This window comes from Colletotrichum chrysophilum (assembly GCF_026319265.1).
Source record: "Colletotrichum chrysophilum strain AFK26 chromosome Unknown scaffold_5, whole genome shotgun sequence".
NCBI lineage: Eukaryota > Fungi > Ascomycota > Sordariomycetes > Glomerellales > Glomerellaceae > Colletotrichum > Colletotrichum chrysophilum.
Genome location: NW_026517292.1, coordinates 62,234 through 83,890, shown reverse-complemented (window position 1 = coordinate 83,890; position 21,657 = coordinate 62,234). Strand labels below are relative to the sequence as shown.

At 54.4% G+C, this 21,657-nt stretch overlaps 8 protein-coding genes across 8 annotated transcripts; 4 read left to right on the top strand and 4 right to left on the bottom strand.

Moving 5' to 3' along the window:
• Window positions 1-893: 893 nt before the first annotated feature.
• Window positions 894-4,576, bottom strand: XPO1 (Exportin-1; the record flags this gene model as incomplete). The annotated part of the gene is made up of 9 exons (XM_053174095.1): window positions 894-1,131; window positions 1,188-1,608; window positions 1,657-2,505; window positions 2,560-3,328; window positions 3,379-4,088; window positions 4,138-4,209; window positions 4,266-4,338; window positions 4,407-4,436; window positions 4,511-4,576. 9 exons carry the CDS (start codon window positions 4,574-4,576, stop codon window positions 894-896), a joined length of 3,228 nt encoding a protein of 1,075 aa, XP_053041805.1.
• A 1,740-nt stretch (window positions 4,577-6,316) lies between these two features.
• Window positions 6,317-7,677, bottom strand: COL26b_001135 (uncharacterized protein; the record flags this gene model as incomplete). Its single annotated transcript, XM_053174094.1, has 4 exons — window positions 6,317-6,400; window positions 6,452-6,810; window positions 6,863-7,488; window positions 7,589-7,677. 4 exons carry the CDS (start codon window positions 7,675-7,677, stop codon window positions 6,317-6,319), a joined length of 1,158 nt encoding a protein of 385 aa, XP_053041804.1.
• A 1,348-nt stretch (window positions 7,678-9,025) lies between these two features.
• On the top strand, window positions 9,026-9,752 carry COL26b_001134 (uncharacterized protein; the record flags this gene model as incomplete). Its single annotated transcript, XM_053174093.1, has 3 exons — window positions 9,026-9,094; window positions 9,164-9,574; window positions 9,630-9,752. 3 exons carry the CDS (start codon window positions 9,026-9,028, stop codon window positions 9,750-9,752), a joined length of 603 nt encoding a protein of 200 aa, XP_053041803.1.
• A 333-nt stretch (window positions 9,753-10,085) lies between these two features.
• On the bottom strand, window positions 10,086-11,546 carry COL26b_001133 (uncharacterized protein; the record flags this gene model as incomplete). The annotated part of the gene is made up of 1 exon (XM_053174092.1): window positions 10,086-11,546. The coding sequence occupies one exon, from the start codon at window positions 11,544-11,546 to the stop codon at window positions 10,086-10,088; it is 1,461 nt and encodes a 486-aa protein (XP_053041802.1).
• Window positions 11,547-12,852: 1,306 nt separating this feature from the next.
• On the top strand, window positions 12,853-13,412 carry COL26b_001132 (uncharacterized protein; the record flags this gene model as incomplete). The annotated part of the gene is made up of 3 exons (XM_053174091.1): window positions 12,853-13,069; window positions 13,132-13,191; window positions 13,273-13,412. The coding sequence occupies 3 exons, from the start codon at window positions 12,853-12,855 to the stop codon at window positions 13,410-13,412; spliced, it is 417 nt and encodes a 138-aa protein (XP_053041801.1).
• A 1,168-nt stretch (window positions 13,413-14,580) lies between these two features.
• On the top strand, window positions 14,581-16,879 carry COL26b_001131 (uncharacterized protein; the record flags this gene model as incomplete). The annotated part of the gene is made up of 2 exons (XM_053174090.1): window positions 14,581-15,085; window positions 15,417-16,879. The coding sequence occupies 2 exons, from the start codon at window positions 14,581-14,583 to the stop codon at window positions 16,877-16,879; spliced, it is 1,968 nt and encodes a 655-aa protein (XP_053041800.1).
• Window positions 16,880-17,556: 677 nt separating this feature from the next.
• On the top strand, window positions 17,557-19,366 carry COL26b_001130 (uncharacterized protein; the record flags this gene model as incomplete). The annotated part of the gene is made up of 2 exons (XM_053174089.1): window positions 17,557-18,156; window positions 18,221-19,366. The coding sequence occupies 2 exons, from the start codon at window positions 17,557-17,559 to the stop codon at window positions 19,364-19,366; spliced, it is 1,746 nt and encodes a 581-aa protein (XP_053041799.1).
• Window positions 19,367-20,038: 672 nt separating this feature from the next.
• On the bottom strand, window positions 20,039-21,514 carry COL26b_001129 (uncharacterized protein; the record flags this gene model as incomplete). The annotated part of the gene is made up of 2 exons (XM_053174088.1): window positions 20,039-21,260; window positions 21,504-21,514. 2 exons carry the CDS (start codon window positions 21,512-21,514, stop codon window positions 20,039-20,041), a joined length of 1,233 nt encoding a protein of 410 aa, XP_053041798.1.
• Window positions 21,515-21,657: the final 143 nt, after the last annotated feature.

The following is a 21,657-nucleotide window of genomic DNA, read 5'->3' as shown; positions in this document are numbered from 1 at the left end:
GCCGACTTCGTCTGCTGCCGTCGTCGTCCTTGTCGTCCATGGTCAGCACCGGGAAGTGTACCTGTCTTCGCCGAATACAATTCATATAAGTCGCATGGATTGGCCATAGGTTTCCCTGTGACTCTTTTATGACTCTTCATCTTCACCAATACCTTAAGCCTAGAAAGGTGCGCAAGCAGGCAGTAAAAAGCTGCACTGAAAGTTCGAAAGGGAAAGAAAAAACAAAAACACGATCTGAGCATCCCAATGACAATAATGAGCGTCTTCTCATTTAAATTGCATGGATTTCAATGTCTTCAACAGAAGTCATGGGTTGAGGACTTTGTCATCGGAGATGCGAAAGGCGGCGGTAATCATGCAATCTATCTGCTGAAATTGCCTACATAGAAAGCTGTCTACCACTACATCCGGCTTTTCGCCGTTCTTGTTGTATAGCTTTTTCTTTTGATTTAACCACCCGTTATCATAAACCTCCTCTCGCCACTTGGTGGGCTCCACGAGTGACGGCACCTTTCCTCCGAGAAAACACTCAGAGGAAGGTGGTGCGCAATCTGCAGATACCCTCCTCACCATTTTCCGTTGCCAGATGGATGAAAGGAAATAAGTCGACCCTGTCTGTATCAATGCCAGGGGGCCCAAAGCGGCGAAAGGTTATCCTGCAATCATCAGGTCATCTATCCATGGTATCACTACAGAATGAGAGGGCTAGAATGGGCCGCAGAGCCAGGGATTGGCGAGTCGTGCTCAAGTCCATGACGCTTGGCATCTGGTCAGAGCCCGTACAGCTCCCACTCATCAAAATCGGTTCCTTGCCCCTGAGAATCCTTCGGCGTCGTGTCCACGTTCTCGGGCTTCCATGTCGGGGCATACTCAGTTCGTAACTCTTGAGCAAGTCACAACTCGTCATCTTCGAGCTCAGATGGCTTGAGAAGACCGCCAACCTTGCCTCGGCGCTCAAGGTCGGCTGCCTTAGCATCCCGTTCCTGCTGCTCCTTCTCCACCAAGAAAAGCTCAGCGTTGTCGCCAGCAAACTCCTTCAGAGATATAAGGAAATCGCGCAAGTTCAGGCGGAACTTATCATACTGAACGTTGAGCGTGAATAATCCCTCGACGAAGGTCTGAATTTGGGCACTGAACACTGTTGTTAGCACGCTCTCTGGGTTATCTGATCAAACGGTGTTACGTACGGTTGCAGGTTGGGGAAAGCACCACGGAGCAAGTTGGCCACAAAGTTAGCGAGGAACTCCTTGTTTGAGGTGCCGGCAGCAGCCTGATCAGGGCTGTAGATGGGACCCTGGATCTTGGGCGCAGATCCGTCAGCGGGCTGCACAAAGTAGAACATGCGCATCAAGACCATGGACTGGGTCTTGAAACCGGCCTTGTGGTCGCTGTCGGTAAGAACGAAGAACACATCCTGCAGGATCGTGATGAAGAACTGCTGGAAGAAGGCATTGGAGGTCTGGACATCTGTCTTGTCCGCAATGTTGTTAATAAGCTCAAGGCACATGTTAAGACCAGCAGCCTCAACGTCACGGTTATCGTGCTTGAACGCCCAGGAACAAGAGTCAATGACGAACTTGAACTGGCGGTTGTCCAATTTCAACAGAGCTAGGCGAATTAGTTTTGAGTCTTCGAGGCAAAGGAGGTTGCACATACCAGGGAAGCAGTGAAGGTTGATGGCGCGGAGAAGGTTGAAGAACTCGACACGGTGCTCGGGGAACTCAGAGAAATCCTTGTTGATCATGTCCAGCGTACATTCAAACACATTCTCCATGATGTTAGGAACCTGATCTTCCATCAAGGCAGAGAGCTTCGTGATGATGGCAGACATGGCCTTCAGCACTTCGGCGTCGCGAGCTCCGGGAACGTTGCGGTTGTAGTCGACGAGAACTGACTCCAACAGGGGAGGGACCATCTGCTGACGTACGGACTGCAAGTCCTCAGCCTTCTCGACATAGGTCTCGACCAGCTTGAGGATTTCCTTCTTGATGGTTCGCAGGCCACGGACATTGGGCATCTTGGTTGCAATTTCACCCTGCTTCTGAACAGCCTCACTGATCAGCTCACTGGTAGCTCGGTACATCTGCAACATGTCAAGGAAGATGCGGCCGATCTGGGGGTAGAAGTAGGGGCCGATAGACGTGCAGGCTGAGACGTTCGTCTTCATGATGTTGCCGATGACTTTGATAGTCTCAGCATCCTGCAAAATGACCGGGTTCATCCGCGCCTGCTTAATGATCTCGTCCCACGCAGCATTGGGGATAGCCATCAGGTCACTCAAGAGCCGCTCCTGCTGGTGCTTGTTGCCCTGAGCTGCCACCATGTAGCCGCACGCCTCGTAGAAAGTGTGAACCTGCTGGGGGGACAGATCGCAAGTGATCTTGTGCATGTTGCGGACAATCTCCTCGATGAATGGCTCCTGTTCAGACGGCTGAAGAGCAACGAAGTGACGACGGCACTGTCTCGCAATCTTGATGAACGTGTCACAAGCCATGTCCTGAACACCTATAACGAGTTAGCAAGAGAAGGCCGATGCGACTGTGCATGGTTCCAACTTACCCTCGTGGGACTCGTGCATGAACTCGAAGAGCTTGTTGACAACCGTCTTAAGAAATTTCCAGTGAGCCTTCAGGAAACGCGGGTATTGTCCAACAATGTACATAATGTTGGACGCAACCACAGCCTTGTTGTCCTTGCCACGCTTCATCTCCGTGAGACCAAGGAGATCCTTAATGACCGTAACCAAGAAGCGCTTCTCGGTATCTTCATTCATAGCCAAAGAAATAGAACCAATGGCCCAGCAGAGCACATTACAGTTGTGCCATGACCATTCGCTACCGTCGACTTGACGGGCGAGTTTCTCCGTCATGATGTTCTCGGTATCGACGACGTCCAAGTGCGTCAGGTACACCAAGCACTCTCTGATAGTCTTGTAGAGTTGTACCGTGTCACTCTCCTTGACGAATTCACGAACAATCTCTCCCTCGTCGTTTTCGACAATGAGAACCTCCTCGGGACGGACCATCTTCTCAATCATGACTGTACGCAGGTTCGACAAGACCTCGTTGTACTTGTGCTTGCGCAGCGGATAGTTGTTCAGCATGTCCGGACTCGGCGCGCCGGCTCCAGTGATTCCTCCAGCCATGCCCATCAAGGGATTCACTTCCGTCATAGGGAGCTGCTGCATCTCCGAGAAGAGCTCCTGAACGAGCTTGAGCCAGTAGTCGAGGCAGATCTTGAAGATCTCGCGGTCGTCGATCTGGGATATGCGGATCAAGTAGTAGTGGCCATGCGTAAGGAAGTCCCGGTTGGGCAAGTTCTCGATAAGCTGCTAGAGTGTCAGCTTGGATCTATCAGCAGCTACGCAGCGATTCTTACGTTGAGGTGCATCCCGAAGAAATTGCACAAAAACAGAGCCAAGTTCTGAATGAACTCTTGATCTCTAGAGTTACTATTCGGGTATGTCGACTTCAGATCCAGGCTAATGGGGATAATCGTTGCGATGGTAGTCAAGACCTCAGTGAACATCTTGACCAACTGCTCGTCATAAGTGTTTCCACCGGTCGGCAGACCGCCAATCTCCGTCAAGCATTGCAGTGTAACGTTGCGGAACTCGGGAACAGGCAAGAATCGGGTTCGCAAAGTGTCAATCAGGGGGGTCTCGAAGATGTAGCCGAGGGGGATCCAGTTGCAGAAGCGCAATAATGTCTCGAGGGTAGCCTTGACGAGACTCGGTTGGTCGGCGGTGTTAAGGACCTCCTGGCAGAGGGTAAAAATCTGAGAAAACTCGGCGCACATGGTGGTTTTGAGGTTTCGAGTCTTGGCGGAAGTCATTTGCTCGGCGGAGTAGTCGAAGACCTCTTCGGACAGCAGGCGGAGAATGACCATGTTGTTCTCGCAGATGGATAGACTCGAGTGGCACGACGTGATGATCTCGTTGATGAAGGTAGGCCAGTTATGGGGCCATTCCTGCTTGAGGATGGAAATCAGGACGAGGTTGAGCTTGTTGAGCAGGGTGCGCTCAGCCTTCATAGTCTCTTCGGAGCTGGAGCACTGGATGATGAACTGCACAACAAAGTTACGGATACCTGGTTGGGTCAGTCGCGGTGTAAAAGCGCGGTGTAGCAAGCTCCAAACCTTGACACTGATCTCTTGGGAGAACCTTCCATCTCGTCATGATCACGTTGTCGAGCACCTGCAAGCCCAAGTCTGTATCCGTCAGCTGGTCTGCAAGGCCAGAAAAGGGTAATTTATGCTGGACATACACTTCGTTTGGGGGTAGGTCGCTTCGGAGAGGATCTTGTCGACGAGGAGCCAAGCATCTTGATCTTCCTTGAACTGCAAGAAGGGTATATAGTCAGAGACTTGAAATAGGATACGATGGCGGGAGGGGATTGGGTTCGTACCTGGTTGAGTGCAGCTTGCGCTTGCTTTTGCTGTATGGGACAAATGGTCGGTCAGCCTCGGGCCAAAAATCTCTATTTATTCGAATCCGTAAAAAGCTGCGCACCTGTTCGCCACGGCCCTCGTAGAAGGAGCGGACGAGGTCGTCCAGCTCCGGGATCGTAATAGCCATCGCGTGTGGTGCGGTACGGCGGGCGGGGTGGTCGAAGGTCGATCTCGATCGCAAGAGGCAGCGGATGAGGGGGAACTGGTCGCAGGCTCTCTATGAGGAGGAGGGGAAACAATAGAGAGCGCGGCGCAAGAGTGCTGCGAGCGCTACGGTAAATACAGCAAGGAACGAGGCCAGCTGGTGATAATTCGGGAGATTGTTGCAATGGGGGGGAGAGAGAAGGAAAAGAGGAGAGAGAAGGTAGAGGTCGCAGAGGAGAATATGTGGTGAGGAAAGTCTGCTTGGCGTGAAGGCGAGGATAGGTTGGTTATCGAGAGAGCGAAAGAGGCGGATGGCGGGGGACAACCAATTTTGTCAGCCGCCCGCTAACTCCACCAGCCACAGGTATCGATACCTGCCATAGGTCTGGTTTTGGGCCACTGGGACCGGAGCCAAGGGCACCTAAAGACCGCCAGCACAGAGCACTGAGGTGAGCAGCCTACCTAGGTGCCTTCCCTGGGTACCTTAGGTGCCTACCTGGGTAGCCTGACAGCAGCAGAACGGGAACTCGCGAATGGGCTAGAAGCTTGGGCCGGACCACGTTACCGCCTGGCCTTGAAGACTTTCTTTCCCCTTTGGCATTGGATCGTTTCTTTCCACATCATCCACTCGGCCTGCGTTACCCAGGCACCCCTCTTCCCCTCTTTTCCACCGGGCCTGTTGCTGCAATCACTTGGCGCGGTGAACCCTGCGACCGCCAACTGCAACAACCGAGCTGGGCTGCAGCTGAGCTCCGGGTTCCCCTTCCTCTGATATTGGCCCGTCTGCTGTGAGGCTGCCCTCCTGCTGGTGTGCCACGCCCACGGCCACTGCACCCGCCTCAAGATAACACCCGACTGTGTGGATGCGCGTCATAGGCAGGCAGGACTCACCTTGCTCACCTTGTTCACCTTGTTCACCTAGTTCACCGAGCTCTTGCCTCGTGCATCCCTCGGACTCTCCGACAACACGGCCGACCTGTCCAGTCCCGTCGCATCGACACTTGAACAGCCGTGACAGCATACCTCAAGGCGTCTCCAAATTGGAGTATCGGATGGCATCGGAGCATCCTCGCCCAATTACTACCCTGCGCCTGAGAATATTGTCCAGCTAAGGCACCATGTACTGATACATCGCGTCGCACATTCAGGTAGACTTCCCAGCCTTCTACTCATCCCCTCCTCACCCCACCTTTTCGGCGATAATCACAGTACATGCTTTCATCGGATAACAATGCGCCCAGCACACCGAGGAGGTCGCCGGATCGCTATTAGTAATAGATCATGTCAATGGACGCAGGCATACATGCACGTATGCGGTCGTTCTCGCATCACACCAGATGCCACATTATGGTTTCCTCAAACCCCGCCAACAGGAGACTCGGCCGAAATCCTCTATCGTCCGATCATGGGGCTGATTCGACAACGTTCAAGGTGATTCATTACCTACCATGCCAGTCTGAGGGGCGAACCTCATCCGCTACCGCGCGGCTCTGAGCAGACCCCTGTTGCAATTGAGTCCGGACAAGGCACTCGTTCCCACGTAACTATCACAACCTATCACCTTAAGCGCTGGTTGAGTCTTACTTCACCAAACGTTTCAAAGGCAACCATAGTCTTTCACAAAATGAATCGTGATTCTTTTTTTTTCTTTCTATACTGCCTTAGGGATGGATAATCGTCTAGTTGAGATGTACAAAATGCAAACCCTTCTATAAACCACCGCTTACGGCTTCTGGTAGCCAACCTCGAAAAGGCTGTCCTGCAGCGCCTTGATGGCGTTGTCGATGTCCTTGCGGTTGGGATCCGTCTGTGTTTATTAGTATACCATTGTCCAAGTATCCGTACAGTGAGAACTTACAACGCTGACGCCCATGTGTCCAAAGCGAATGTACTTGGGCGCAATCTCCTTGTGAATACCACCGGCAAACACGATACCCTTCTTGGCCAAGCTGGGAAGAATATCAGTAGCCTTGACGCTCTCAGGGAGGTAGACGGCGGTCATGCCATGGGCTTGGTCTTCGGGCTTCGCGGCAACCTGCTTCAGTCCAAGATCGGCGACGGCCTTCTTGACCTTGTCGGAAACCTCCTTGTGCCTGGCGAAGCGCTCAGACAGAGGCTTGGCGAGAATCTGGGTAAGACCGGTGTGCAGAGCGTGGATCAGTTGAGGAGAGGGTGTCGCAAAGTAGGAAGGCTTCTTCGCCTCGTAGTTTTGCATGACTGCGCATGGTCAACAATGGACTCGCAACCGACTTCTACATGTGTGGCTTACCAGGAGTCCAGTTCTTGAAGGAGGCAAAGTAAGACGCCGGCGGGGTCTTGCGGTTCTGGAAAGACTGCATCGCCTTGCCGCTGAACATGGATATCGACAGACCAGCGGGAACGCCAATGGCCTTCTGCGAAGCGGTAATGACACCATCGAGCTTCCATTCGTCGAACTTGATTTCCTCAACGCCGACACTGCAGACACCGTCGATGATGATGAGGGTTTCGGGAGACACCTTCTCGACGACAGCAGCCAAGTCCTTGAGCTCGCTGAGCACAGCAGTGGAGGTATCGACGTGGGTGACGGTCAGAACCTTGTACTTCTTCTCGGACAGGGCCTTCTCGATCTCGGGCAACTGAGGGCGGGAGCCAACGGGGGCTCTGAGCTCGGTAACGTTGGCGCCGTAGGTCTTGAAACAGTCGGTGAAGCCATTGCTGAAGTAGCCGGTGGCTAGCACGAGGACGTCCTCGCCGGCCTCGACGAGGTTGGCAGCGACGAGATCCCAGCCAAGGGTGCCGGAGCCGGAGATGACGAAGGGTTGCGACGAAGAATCGGTAGTCTGGAAGAGCTGGCGCAGCATGGACAACGCCTCGCCGAAGGTGTTGACGAAGCCAGGGCCGACGTGGCTCTCACTGTGCAAGTCGACTTCTGGTCAGCAATGGATCATCGCGAGCTGGAGGTCAGTTCAGGTGGAGCTCCACCTGGGAAATGGGCATATCTGATAGCACGGACCTGTAGTGGCTCATGGACTGCAGGACAGCATCATCGAACTCGATGGGCCCGGGGATGAGGAGCGTGGGGTGGGGTGGTTGAGTAGACATGGTGGAATGTAGTCTTTGTTGCTGCTGCTGAACCAGATATGGATGAGAAAAGAGGTGATCAATTGAAGGTTGTGAGGTGGACTTACAGGAGTTGAAGTAGTCTGCGGTTCCGGCTGTCGCAAGTGCCTCGAGATGAGAGATACCCGGGCTGATGAGGGGTTGTTAAGGTTATGGAGGGGCATTCTGCCCCCCTTCGCCAGAGTGCGGAGAGGCAGGAGCGGGAGCTGGAGCCGCCGTAGGGGAACGTGCATGTGTGCCTGTGGCGTCAGAGGTCGGAACGTAAGCCGAGCGTCGCTTTCAGACGGGACGGAACCGAGATATGGAGGTTTGGATTGGGACCAGACGGGATTGGGCAAGATAGACACGTTTTGGAATGGTTACGCTTACAACTTTGCTCAGTTTATTCCCGTGGCAGCGGGAGAAGATGAAAAAAAAAGAGGAGAAGGACAGAAGATTACACTGAGTTTAAGCGGGCGGAAATCGGAGCTGGATCCCTCTGATGGATCTTTTTCCCTCTCTCACTTTCCCCTGTCCTGCTAGCAAAAAGCAATTGAGCACAAAGGATGCTGCTGCAAGTCCTGCCGTCTAAAGAAAAGGGGTCCTTACAGTATGTCTTCAGACAATGGGCTGGTGAACACTATTAACGCGAAGACTAAATCACAATGTGATATGGTCGTATTGGAGGTAACTCAGGATTCGAGTCAGGGCGGATGCCGTCGTTCGTTGGTGTCGGAAAGTGGAGGCCACCGTTCAAAGCGCTGGAGGAGCATCAGTCCACGACACACAAACAAGCTGGCTGGAATCAGACTGAGAGCTTCTTCGCAGGGGCTGGTTTGGCGGCGTACACCGGACGACATCGGCGGTCTTCCGAGTCCCCCGAGCACTAACCCCATCGGGCAGACATCCGAACCATGGCCAGCCACAGATGAAGTGGTGCTTCGACCGATAGTGTGGCTTGACTATACGTACCTACACTGTCGAATGGAGGTCCCCACTTGCAACTGAGGCTAAGGTAGGAGAGTGGTCGCAGCAAGCTACCAAGTGCCTCCGACAAGCAGCCAAGCTGCGACCTTACCTGCCTGGAGATCCGCAAGATATTACGTCGCCCGCCGGAACAGCAACACGCCCGACCATCGACCGTCGCGAATATAATCTGCCGCTCAGCGTGTCGATATCAGACGTCCTCCGAAGAGGAACTGTGTCCGGCCCTCGGCCTCCCAATCGGCCGCGCGACCCTCCTGCGCAACCACCGACCTCCCGACGTCCCAACCAGCGTCCCACGCGCCGCCGCTACGACTTCATCACCATCGTAAGACCCAATCGATAACTATACACACCCCTAACGACCATGGCTTTCTTAATACTGGTCATTGGCGACCTGCATATCCCAGACCGCGCTCTTGATATCCCCCAAAAGGTATGCGCAGCTCGTCTAATGTATTGCAAGCTACTATCAACCTTGGACTAACACCAACAACCACTGCAGTTCAAGAAGCTTCTTGCTCCAGGCAAGATCGGCCAAACTCTCTGCCTGGGCAACCTGACCGACAAGCACACGTACGAGTACCTCCGTACCATCGCTCCGGACCTCAAGATCGTCAAGGGCCGTTACGATGTCGAGGCCACAAGCCTGCCCCTAACCCAGGTAGTCACTCACGGCTCTCTACGCATTGGCTTCCTCGAGGGGTTCACTCTTGTCTCCAACGAACCCGATCTGCTCCTCGCCGAGGCCAATAAGCTCGATGTCGACGTTCTCTGTTGGGGTGGCACCCACAAGTTCGATGCCTTCGAGTACATGGACAAGTTCTTCGTCAACCCCGGTAGTGCTACTGGCGCCTTTACCGCAGGCTGGGGCAAGGACGGCGAGGAGCCCGTCCCAAGTTTCTGCCTGATGGATGTACGTATCTGTGGAATCCCCCCGTTGCGGGAACGTTTGCTGATTGTCAACATAGGTTCAAGGCATTTCGCTGACTCTATATGTTTACCAACTACGCAAGGACGACAAGGGAAATGAGAATGTTGCGGTGGAAAAGGTGACTTACACGAAGCCCGTGGAGCCGTCTGCAACATCATGAGCCGTCATCATGCAAGACGAGCTGCTGCAGGAGACATTGAATTTAACCAAAACGGGAGGTTCAGCCACCGATGGCTGATATCATGAATCAAGACCACACGAATTCTTAGGCGAATGATGATCATTATAATAATATCGGTTTCAGCCAAACATATCCATGGACTCATGTTTGATGCTCTCGCCCATATGCACAGGAATCCATTCGTTTCCCCTCTCGGTAACCAGACAATGAAGCCACTGAAACACTAATACAGAACAGTAACCCAACAATCAGAGTGGTATCTGCGATGGTGTCCAACTCCAAAAACACCGGTGCTTGCCAACCGTCAAGTCATTATAACATCATGCTCCTCCTCCTTCTCACAGAGATTTTCGACGACTCCTGAATGTCACCGTCCAGGCTCTCGAAGCTGCTATCTTCGGAGCCCTCCGTATCCGCTCGGGTCCTCTTTGGCAGGACCATCGAAGCCCTCTTCCTAGATACGCCAGTCTTTGCTCGCTCGGCCCCCTCAAGGCTTTCAATCTTGAAGTCCTCTCTCACGACGGACGAGAGCCGTCTCGAAGACTTGGATTGTCTTGCTGGCGGCGCGCTTTCCTTCATTTCAATGATGCGCGAACTGTCACTTCCCGGGGTCGAGGTGGTGAAATCGTAAGGATCGACGACCTTGGTGGACGATGATGAAGTGGAACGACTCGGAGAAGCGATTTGAGCCTGTCGGGCCGATGTCTCTTCTTCAGTCTCGGATATGGACCTCGACATCATCGATGATGTTCGCTTCTTACGGTCAGGCCTTGCTGGGCCAGGTTCGGTGTCCAACGATCGCATGCTTGTCATCTCAGCAGGGCTTGACGTTCTTTGTGGGTTATCAACTGTGGATGGCGCAAGAGATGGAATATGCCTTAGCGTATCGCCGTCGGCAGACTCGCGCTTGATCGTGACAGTGGCGTCTGGCGTGGCACTGTCCGATTTGGCGCTCCCACCGCGCTGCAGATATCTAGTCTGCCCAGACACTGCGTCATAAAGCTCCTTGGTCGGACGTCTCATTTTGTCTCGCAAGTTGGGCTCAGCATAACTGACGGCGGATCGAGCTCGCCTGCTTGGTCGTGATGTCTCCCCATGAGAGGATATTTCGGCAGGCGGTGGAGTGTCCCTGACACTAGACAGGCTCATTCTGGACGTCTGCTCTGGGGAAGCCGGTGAAAGCAAAGCAGCTTCGAGGGGAACAGCTTCTGTGCTAGGGAGAACATTGACAACTGAAGTCGGGGACAATGGGGCTGTCATGGGTATTTCAACAGGCGCATTATCGACGTCGTTCTCCCCAGCCTCAGTCTCCTTGATCTTTTGCGCCGCTCGTTCTCTTGCTGCCCGCGGCTTTGCCTTCTCAACTCCGATTTTGCCCTCTGCCGCTGCAGCCTTTGCGATCTTGATCGGAGAAGTCACGTCATCGTTCGTGCTTTTTGCTGACAAAGGCTTCCTTGGGTTGACGGGTGGAGCCATACGTTCCCTCGCCTCACGTCGGATGCTTGCCAGCTCCTTCAATGTTTTCCCGGTCTGATGATCTCGTCCGATGAGCGGACGTTCCGAAATGTTCTTCGACTTTTGCGGTTCAGCTGTTTGCTGCCCTGTTTTACTCGTATCCTCCCCAACACTGTACTTCCGCTTGGAGCCTGTCTTGGCAGATACACTGGGCACGACAGGAGGCAAGATGGGGCTTTCTTTCTGAAGCACTCTCTGGGGTTCAGATGCCTCAGTGGTAGGTACAGGGTCGGGGCGGACGATGAGGTTCTTCTCCATCCTTGGTGTTGATTTGGTCGCCGAGACTGGCGCCGGTGCTGGTGACGGGATCGGTGAAACTGCTGGAGAGCTGTGCGCGAGTGGCTCCGGCTCAACGTACTCTATGGATTTGCTGGGTGATCCAATATCGACAGTTTCGCCGTCAACAAATCGAGACACAGGCGGGGGCCCGAGCTCTGGCGAGTCTGTTGTGTCGGTCGTATCTGCAGCTTCGGAGCAAAGGGCCAAGATTTGTTCGCGACTTGCGAGACGCGTCAGCAAAAAGGATTTTCTGCGAATGCGGACGTTGCTTGACTTACTCCAAAGTTGCTCTTGGGTAGGATTTGTTTTCTGCGATCGTTGGCAGCTTATCATCCTCCGGCGCTCGGGCCCCTGCCTCCCTCATCAACTCGCGTGGCGGACGTCTTCGAGGGGGGCTTTGAAGCGGCAGACTTGCTCGTGATGATCTTCTGCCCCTGGGACTCGCGTGCCTCTTCGTGGGGGGCTCCTGGCCAAGGCTGGAAAGAACAGACATGCATTCTGAGAGCTGTGCCTCGAGTCTGGACCTGATGTCCAGAGCGTGGTCGGCTATCCTTCTGGCATTATTGTCCTCCAGCTCCTTTTCTAATTCAATAATGCGGCTTTCTAGTCGAAGATTGTCGGACAGAGACCGCGCGAAGTCGGCTTCGATGGTACGGATGCGGAGTAAGTGGACGGCGTTTGCTTTTGCGAGATCTCTATTCTGGCGCAATAGCTTCCTGCGCACTACAGGACATTAGTTGATGGGCTCCGACAATATTGAAGAAATCAACAGAACATACATATGTCGATGCTATCTGCAGATACGGGAGGTTCGTTGAGTCGAGCCATGGTGCATTCTGGGTGAGGGAGCGGCGGTTGCGTGACGAGTCCAGAAACTGAGGAATGAAAAGCTGAGAAACGAAGCGAAGCTCGATACGGAAGAGGCTGGGACAGTGACGCTGGGGGGGGGTCTGAGTGAGAGAAAATTTACCGAGTGTCATTTATTTACACTCGGCCTGATTTGGACTAGTGTAAACAAAGTCCAGGATGAGGGGTTGCTGGGGGCGCATTCGCAGGGCCAGAGACCCCACTAAACATGCTCCAGTTTCCCACTGCCCAGCTGCGTGCAATTCTTACATGTGCATCTACGAACATCTCACCTCACATAACTTTTTGTGAGGAAGCCGCATTCGACGAGATAACAACCCCGCCACCACACGCACTTTGCAGAGTTTCTCGGGACAGCAGCAGGCTGATTCTGGAGAGCCATCAGGTCGACTCTTTCAATCTCATCGACGGAATCACGATGTCGTACCCAACTAGATCGCTTTCGACTCGACTGCCCGGCACGGGGTCGCAGAACGCCTCGTCGGCCGGTCCCTCGCCCATGTTGGTTGCGCGCATTACAGAGAAGAAGGCAGAGCTAGAACACTTGAGAGAGCTTCGCGACCTGAGCGCCGCAGTTGCAGGCCAGATGGAAGCTCTGGAGCAGAAGCTGTCTACGCTGTCAGACGGAACGGAAGGTGGGCATCAGCACGCTTTCTACAGCCCTGTGGAATCGAATGTCAGGGCTAACCAGCATTAGCGATCGCCATGGTCATTGGGAACTGGCATAACGTGTTGGGTGCCATCAACATGGCTTCTGGTATGTGCCGTCCGCACGCAATTGGTGATGTCCGATAAAGCTCACGAACCTGCCTAGCCAAACTTGCAAAACCACCTGCAGACGAACCATCAGAGAATGAAGATCACAGCATGCCTCTTCCACAAACGTTGGTTCGCATTCCAACGGAGCATGCACCGACGTTGCAGGCGCAGGCCGAGAACGCGGCAGAGAGCGCAGAGAACACGTCGACCTTGTCATGATGGCGACACACCAATCCGGACGAATCAACCCAAAAAGCAACCATGTCTTACGCCGCATCATCCTCCTAGATGCCCAACGCCCTGACTGTTACCGTACAACGTTGGCCAACCTATGCTTTTCCGGACAGAGTATTCAATCAGGTCAACTCCCATTTCACGCCTAGCACGTGTGCCAATGGCGGTCATCCACTACGTCCTGTTGGACAATATGGCTGTACTGATATTGTCACGAAAGCGTAACTCTGCATGGAGGGTGCCACCATAGCGTACCCAGTCTGCTATCTGGAGGTAGCATGCCCTGCTTTATCTGAAGCTGACGGAAAGCAATGTGTTGGCGCCGCTTAGCGTCCAGCTCCTGCATGTCTGGAATGACATTGGATTGGGCGGAAAGGCCCCACCGAAGTCAACAAATGCGTGCGGGGTCCAAACGGAAAGACGCGTCTGAGGGCAGACACGCGTTTCCTGCACTTACGGATGCTCTGTACAGTCACATGAGTCGTCGCACTTGCACGTTGCTACAGCGAGATGGACTAGGTAGCTGCCTCATCCCTCGGGGGCCTTGCCTTGTGGTTTGGGCATGCCACCCTTCCCTAGCAAGCCAAACGAGCTTGCCGCAGCCCAATATCCGTCATGTCACGCCGGCGCATGCGCCTGTGCACACACACTGGCGCTGTCCTGTCCTGTTCTGGCTGGTGTGATGGGAACTGACGGTTAGGTAGAAGAGGAAAGTGCAGTATTGATTACTATTTCCGCCGACTTCTTGGCCAATTGATCATTGCCTGTGTTTATTTGTCCCTCCCAGCCGCGACCCCAGACTTCTTCAGTCTCTCCCAACATCAACTCCCTCTCATCTTGGTTTCCCATCAAACTCAGCTAAAGGTATACGCCCAAATACGCATTGTCTTGGTTTTTCCATCCTCTCTTCCAGCTGATAATCCCGAACACTTCATCGACATCCCCTCCGCCTTACGCTGTCCCAAGTTCACGAGGGCAAATAACCCCGCCAATATTACACGCACCCCGGCTGTCCCGAAGCGAGATTGCCTGCGAATTCCAGATAGCCAACTGGTCCCCAAAGTCGCCATTCCCTTGCCCGTCCAATTGCCTGGGTTGGCAGCTCCCTGCCACGTTCAGGTCGGATCCGGAGATTGGTCTGGCTGCTGGCACGATGGCTCGCGGTGCACCTCGATCCAGGGCCCGGGCCCACGCCCACGAGTTCGTCGTCGTTGAAGACGACACAGCCACCACGGATATTTCCAAGCAACATGCTTCAATAGACGCAAACATTGCTCTCCTTGACAGACATGACACTAATACTGAGAGAAGCCCCCACGACTTCATTGACCACTTGACCGACAAACTTAAGGAGCTGCATATCTATAGCCCTAAGAAGAATCGCGGCGACAGATCGTTACTTCCCATTTCCAACAGCCGTCCAACTCGATTGTCTGTTCACAGTGTTGACACCGAGATCTTCCCACTCCTCGAGGTTGTCAAGGAAGAAGCCGAAGACTGCGACAATTGCCCAGCTGAGACCATTTACGCGCAAGGACCAATCCCTGCACAGCCGCCTCGAGTGATCGAGGGTGTCCCCTCGTTGGCTGAAACAAACGCATTAACGGCGTCTGCTAGCCAGGCACAGGACTCATTTGAAGCCAGCGTCCCCTCTGAAGGTTTGCTCAATTTGTGCTTTTTCTCATGTACCATCGATCCTAACCGCCGCAGTCTTCTCTGCCCTTTACATTCCTGATCACCAACGGTCGCTGAGTATTGATTTACATACTCAGTCGAGTATCGCACGACACAAGGCAGGTCAGTATGACTACATACTTTCGGTTCCTGGCCTAGACGGGCCAGCCTCGCGAATTGGTCCGCCCAGTCGGGTTCAGGATGAATCGCAGAGCTTTGGCTGCAACGTTTTGGCACAGAACCAAGGCTCGACCTCTCATGTCTGCAGTCAGGGCAAACCGACTAATACCTACCGAATTCTAGCCACTCCTTTAGGGCATGAGGAAGTCGTGTCACAGCCCGCACATCGTTACTCAGAGGTGGAAGAAGCCATGGCCATCGCCGAGCCCGTCGTTCGACTTCTTTCTCCGACGCCTGTGGGGAACGACACCGCATCGAACAAGACATCGCAATCAGGTATCACGGTCACCATTGTTGAACAGACCCGGCCGAACCAGATGGAGCCTTCAGCCAAGGCAACTGAAAACAGGAAGGAGTCCTCAGTTGATGTACTTGAGCATTCAAAGGACAGAGTCATTTCCATATCTACAGACGACAGCAGTTTTCAGGCTCCGCGTACGCCCTCACGATCGACTTCTGCAAGTTCGCAGTCGCGCATAGAGGACTCCTTAGAAGCCATTGATAGACTCGAAGAGCAATTGGAGCTTGTCGATGCTGCCATCACACCACCTAGCAAAACCCGGCGACACCAAGCAGCAAACGATGGGTCGCTTGCAATGAACAATCCCGCCGTCCGGCGCAACGGCTCCTTACTGAATCATGGCCCAAGCAGTGCCGGGCCAAAACCTGTGACCTCTAAAACCCGCCCAAATCAGAGAAAGTCTGTCTCAATCGTTGACGACAAGAGAGCTACGGGGTCTCCGGCCAAAGCAACTCCGACCCGATCTTCTGTTTCCCGGCCAACGAGCTTGCTGCCACCAATTAAATCCACCAAGCCCCCAACAAAGCCATCGTTTGAGCTGCCGGGAGAGGCCGTCGCCAGGCGTCTAAAGGAGCAGCGCGAAGCCCGTCAAGCGCAGCAAGCACAGGACAAGGCTGCAGCCGCAGCGGCAGAAGCGCCTCAAAGAAGGAAATCAACTAAAGCACTGACTCGACCCACGTTTGAGCTTCCGGGAGAGGCAATCTCCAAGCGCAAGAGGGAGGATCGTGAAGCCAGGCTCAGACAACAGGAGGAGGACGAGCGCAAGCGTCGCGAGTTCAAGGCGCGTCCTATCAGGGCGAAACTGAATTCAGCTTCGTACCCCCGCGAGACTGCTACTAGTCGTGCTCGCCAGGGCAAAGCCTCTGAGTCGAGTGAGGCAGCCCAGGTTGAGCAAAGCCCTTCCAAGCGCTCATCGATTATTATGACTCCGCGAACGCAAGTTACAAGGACCACATCAAACAGATCCCCACAGGCTCGAGGCAGAGGCCTGTCCCAAGCTACCGTCACTTCCCAAATCAGCCGTGGTACTTCTACTTCTACTACCAGCATGGGCAAGCGTAGCACGCTATCTGCTGAGGACTTGGAGCAGCAAAAGATGAAGGGCAGGGAGGTTTTTGAGCGGGACAACGGTTACCTTGAGGATAAGGAGCGGGAACGTCGTGAACGTGAACTCAATGCCAAGCTTGCTCGCGAGCAGGCCGCCGAGCGCTCCCGACAAGCGAGCAGAGAGTGGGCTGAGAAGCAGCGACGCAAGCAGCTGGCAGCAGCTAATGCGGCGGCCCGTCAAGCGGTTTAGCCCGTGTTGAGTTTTGTAGCATTGGATTGTTTGGAGTTTTTGGAGTCAGAAAGGCCTGTAGTTTTAAAGCCTACCGTGTAAGAGAACCTGTTACCACCTCATGTCAATTTCCAACGTGTGTGACCAGTGGCCTATCATAGCGGCTCTGAGAACACTAGCGAGTATGGTGAGGCAAAGAACATCAGTGAGAGCTGTCGAACAAAGCAACAATACCAGTCGCCCAGTCTCGAACTTGGTTCCAACTTCAACCGTTCGGCAGTCCGGTTTGCTGTTAATGAGATCTCCTATAAATATGATACAGCCAGCTAGCACGTGTCTTCCCCCGAGTTTCAGCTACAACAGAAATTCTGCGGCTGGGACCGCCCAGCTCGCTTGGCTGACCAGGCGGTTCCGGCGTGCCGGACCGGGGAGAAAAACGGACAGAGCCGCTCGGTCGGACTAGCGCCGGGTGATAGCGGAGCCCGCCAACGACATCCCGCAAACTTGGTCTCGGTCCTCTTGTCGCCTGGTTTCAAATTCCCACAAGCTTTGTGAGGGAGACGTACCTGGATCCTTCAATACAACAAAATATCGATCAAATACCTGATTCGATCGACGCTTACGAATTGGGAGACAGTCCACATCACCGCAATCCGTTATACATACGAGCAGGGGCATCGTATTCCTCTTGCTCCGCCATGATCATGAGAAGTTTTGAAGGCCGACAGCCTACCGTCCGCCTGACCCAGGGCATCTACACTGGAAAGATAGTCGATGATGAGGACTTTCCGCGTGAAATAGAGGCCTTTCTTGGCATCCCCTACGCGGAGGCCCAACGCCTCCAACGCGCATCGCACCCGCCGGCATCCTCGGAGACCTTTGACGCTTCCGAATACGGCCCCGTCTGTCCAACGGCAGACCCTTCTATCCCTTCTCATGAGGCTTGTCTAAGCACAAACGTCTTTCGGCCCTTCTCAAAAGGTTCGGGAGAGATCACGAAGAAGGCCCCGGTGTTGGTCTATGTCCACGGCGGGGCCTTCAACTTTGGACGAGGAGCAGACAGAAATCTCGGTGCTTTCGTGGCCTTCGCTAAGAAGGACATCATCGCTGTGAGCTTCAACTACCGTCTTGGACCGCTTGGCTTTCTGCCGTGTGGCATCGCAGCGAATGAGGGCATCTCCAATCTGGGGCTCCATGATCAGAGGTCCCTCCTGGATTGGGTCCACCAGAACATCGCTCAGTTCGGGGGCGACGCAGAAGATGTCACGGTGATGGGTTTCAGTGCCGGAGCACATTCAGTACGCCACCCCTCGTTCATCTCTTCGCAATCTCACACCTAGAAGGCTTCACTGACACCCACAGCTTGGCCATCACCTCCTCTCGACACCCTCGCGTAAGCTCTTTCGCCGCGCGATTCTGGAATCAGGCGCGGCAACAGCCCGCTCCGTTCTCGCAGCAACGCATCCTCGCCACGAAGCCCAATTTGCGCAATTTCTGTCATACGCCTCCCTCTCTCATCTCCCAAAAGACCAAATCCTCCCCGCCCTCCGCTCCCTACCGCTGCCTAAGCTCCTCCAAGCTTCAGTGGCCGTTTGGACGGAAAACGCGCCGTCGGTCCAATGGCCCTTTCAGCCATCCATCGACGGCAACGTAGATACCGGGGCCGCAATCATCCCAGGCATGCCCATCCGTACATGGGCGACACTGTCTCCGGACCTTCCCTCGCCTCCACCTCTCATCACAGGCTTCAACTCCTCCGAGGGCACAACCTTCGTCCCGGCGTCCGCATCGTCTCCCACCTCCCTGAAAGACTTCTTCGCCGCCCTGATACCCTCCTTGACGCACTCCGACTTGGAGACACTGGACTCCCTCTACCCTCCCGCCTCAAGCTACCCACCCCCGCCAACGCCCGGCCACGGCGCCCAGTTCCGCCGCCTGGCGCACGCATACGGCCACTACGGCTATATTGCGCCGCTGATCCATTCAGCCCACTTTGCGTCTCGCAAGGGCGGGCCGGTGTGGGTGTATGAATACGCCGCGCACGCGGACCTCGGCGCCGCGAACCACGGAGACCACGTCCCCGCCGCCACTCGCGACAGTGACATACTCTCGCCGCACCGGACGCCCGGGTTGTGGGCTACGAGCGAGGCCATGCACGGATTCTGGTCGTCTTTCGTCACCAGCAAGGATTCCGAGGAAGGGCCCAACGAATTGGTCAACTCGAGCGGTATCACCTGGCCGAGGTTCGTGTCCCCGTTCGGCGATTCACTGGGAGGCGCGGACGATCACGTTCCCAAGGATGATGAAGATGAGGTGAGAGGGAAGATTGTCGTCTTTGGGGAGGGGAATGATGAGTTCATGGGCCGTCGTGGGCAGCGAAGGCATGGTACTGTCGCACGGGTGAGGGCGCTGACAGAGGCGGAAGTGCGGCAATTCCGATTCTGGTGGGATCGCGTTGGGTTGAGCGAGGGCATGGGGCTTGCCGGTGAGGACGGATCATGGTTGTAATTGTCTACCTAGAGCGACACCCATGAAGAGGAACAGGTACTCATTCATGACAATAAGACATGTTGCATCCACGAAATGTCATGCCGGTCTACGACAGAATTATTCAGACTCGACAAAGGAACATCATTTCATACGTATCTAGAAAACTAATTGCCCATACGATTTATCTGGGTTGACCTAACATCCATTTTAAATCAATACTTCCGAAACTTTTGCTGCGCGACAATGCCTTGCATTCAAAACAGGCAAAACATGCTTCTCTGTGAGCAACAACAAGTCATAGCGCCTGTGTGCCTTCATTCTCTCTATGTACACCGATTAAAGTGAAGCAACATGGCTGCGACCGTGGAGGATTTGACCGGAACAACCCCAAATGGTGTATGTATATAAAGAAATGATTCATGTGCGTCGAACGAGTGATTATAAGCTCCGTGCAAGCGATATGGTGCAAGCTGTAGATGGCAGGCAAATGGCAGCGGATATAGCCGATATTAATAGTGTAGTTCTCTGAGCAGCAAAGGTGCTGTCGCATGCCATGATTTCCGTGAATCCGTAACGCCGTTTTAACTTCCCGACTTGGGCATCGTTTGCCTGGTGGGGACGGTGGGTATCTTCAGAACAAAACCCCAGCAGACTGGTTATCAACAAAGTTTTAGCGTGACTCGCTAGATTTCAAAAGTTCTGCGAGATGCCCGCATTTTGTTGTTGTGGGTAGTGAGAGGGGTTTTCGATCCTGGTGTTACGACGAGCCGGGTTGTCACGGATTACGGGTTGGCCGGGAAGCTCGGTGGGTCGCTGATCGCCGTACGGGTTATCGGAGTAAGGATTGTTGCCGTACTGATCGTAGTAGGCATTGCCTCCTCCTCCTCCGGTGTAGGCCATGCCGATGCCACCATCAGACGTATCGGAGCGGTTGCCAGCACTGTAGGAGGACGATGCGTTTGATGGGCCACGCTGGACACCAGGTCCACGATTCAGAGCGGCCGAAGGGCCCATGGCGCCAAGGATCTCGCCGTCGGGTGAGTATGAGCCGTCGTTGATCAGAGGCTCTCCTGAACGGGTGTCAGTGCCGCGAGTTGGTGATGTTGTGTCCGAATGAGCCGCACCTGTGTTGCCTCCAGACATGGTCGTAGATGCCTTGCGTCCGGTGGATCCGGCCAGAGTGGTGGTGCCCCATCCGCGGTATCCAGCAGAACCATCCTCTTTCATCTCATAAGAGCCGCCATCACCAAGAGATGGGATCGTGGGGTCCGCGTTAGGGTTGTAGGCGTAATCTTCAACCTCCTTCCGGCGTTCCTCCTCGGCATGCTTGCGCTGCTTCCTCTTGCGCCAAAAGTAAATACCGGCCAAAATGAGCAGCGCCACAGCTGCGATGGGAACAACCACAGCGACAGCGATTTTACCTCCATCTGTGAGACCGCCTTTCGAATCGCTACCAGAGTTGGAAGCGCCGTTCGTTGAAGATGCAGATGCAGAGGTGCTCCCTGTCGTCTTGGAGGGGTTGGCAGCCTCGGTCTGTGTGATGATTTGGATGACTGTGCTGGTCTGGCCCCCGGGTACAGTTGGGGTAATCACAACAGTAGTTGCGACAACCGATGTTGCTGGCTGTGTGGTTTCAGCAGCAGCCGTGGTTGTCTGCGGGGTGGTCTGCTGTGTCGTGGTCGTCGGAACCTGTTGCTGCGTTGTTGTCTGAACTTGAGATGTAGCCGCAGGTGCAGTCGTGGTAATCAGCGTTGTAGGAGCAGCTGTGGTGGTCTCAGCGGCAGGGGTTGTTGTCGCCGCAGCAGGTGTGGTTTGCTGCTGAGTCGTTTGAGGAGTCGTTGCAGCAGGCGTGGTGGCGGCTACGGTCCCATTGGAAGATGATTCCTGCCTCAAGAAGAGGTGCGGAAACCGACTGGGAAACGACATGTTAGTGATGGTTCTAGGAAGTGGTGAGGTCGCATCGCCAAGTGCATGAGTAGGAGAGATGATGCGAATTGAAGCCGCGGGGAGACGGCATGCAGATTTCAAGAACAGAATGGCAGTTGGGTGCCACGGCTTCAGGATCCCTCCGCTCAGAAGGCGAGCTGGCTATCTGCAAAGGTGCCGTAGTTGGCTCGGCAAAATGGAGAGGAAACACAAAAGTTGGACAACTCACCCCCAATACATCTTGGCGCAAAGTGCAGACTGCAGGGCCAAGTACGGTGTGTTTCAACGCGCAGGCGACTAGAAACAGCGCGCTGTCGATTTCAATCGGCTTCAATCGGCGGGCGGCCAACGATAGGGTTCAATGAGGCCGCTGAGAAGAAAGT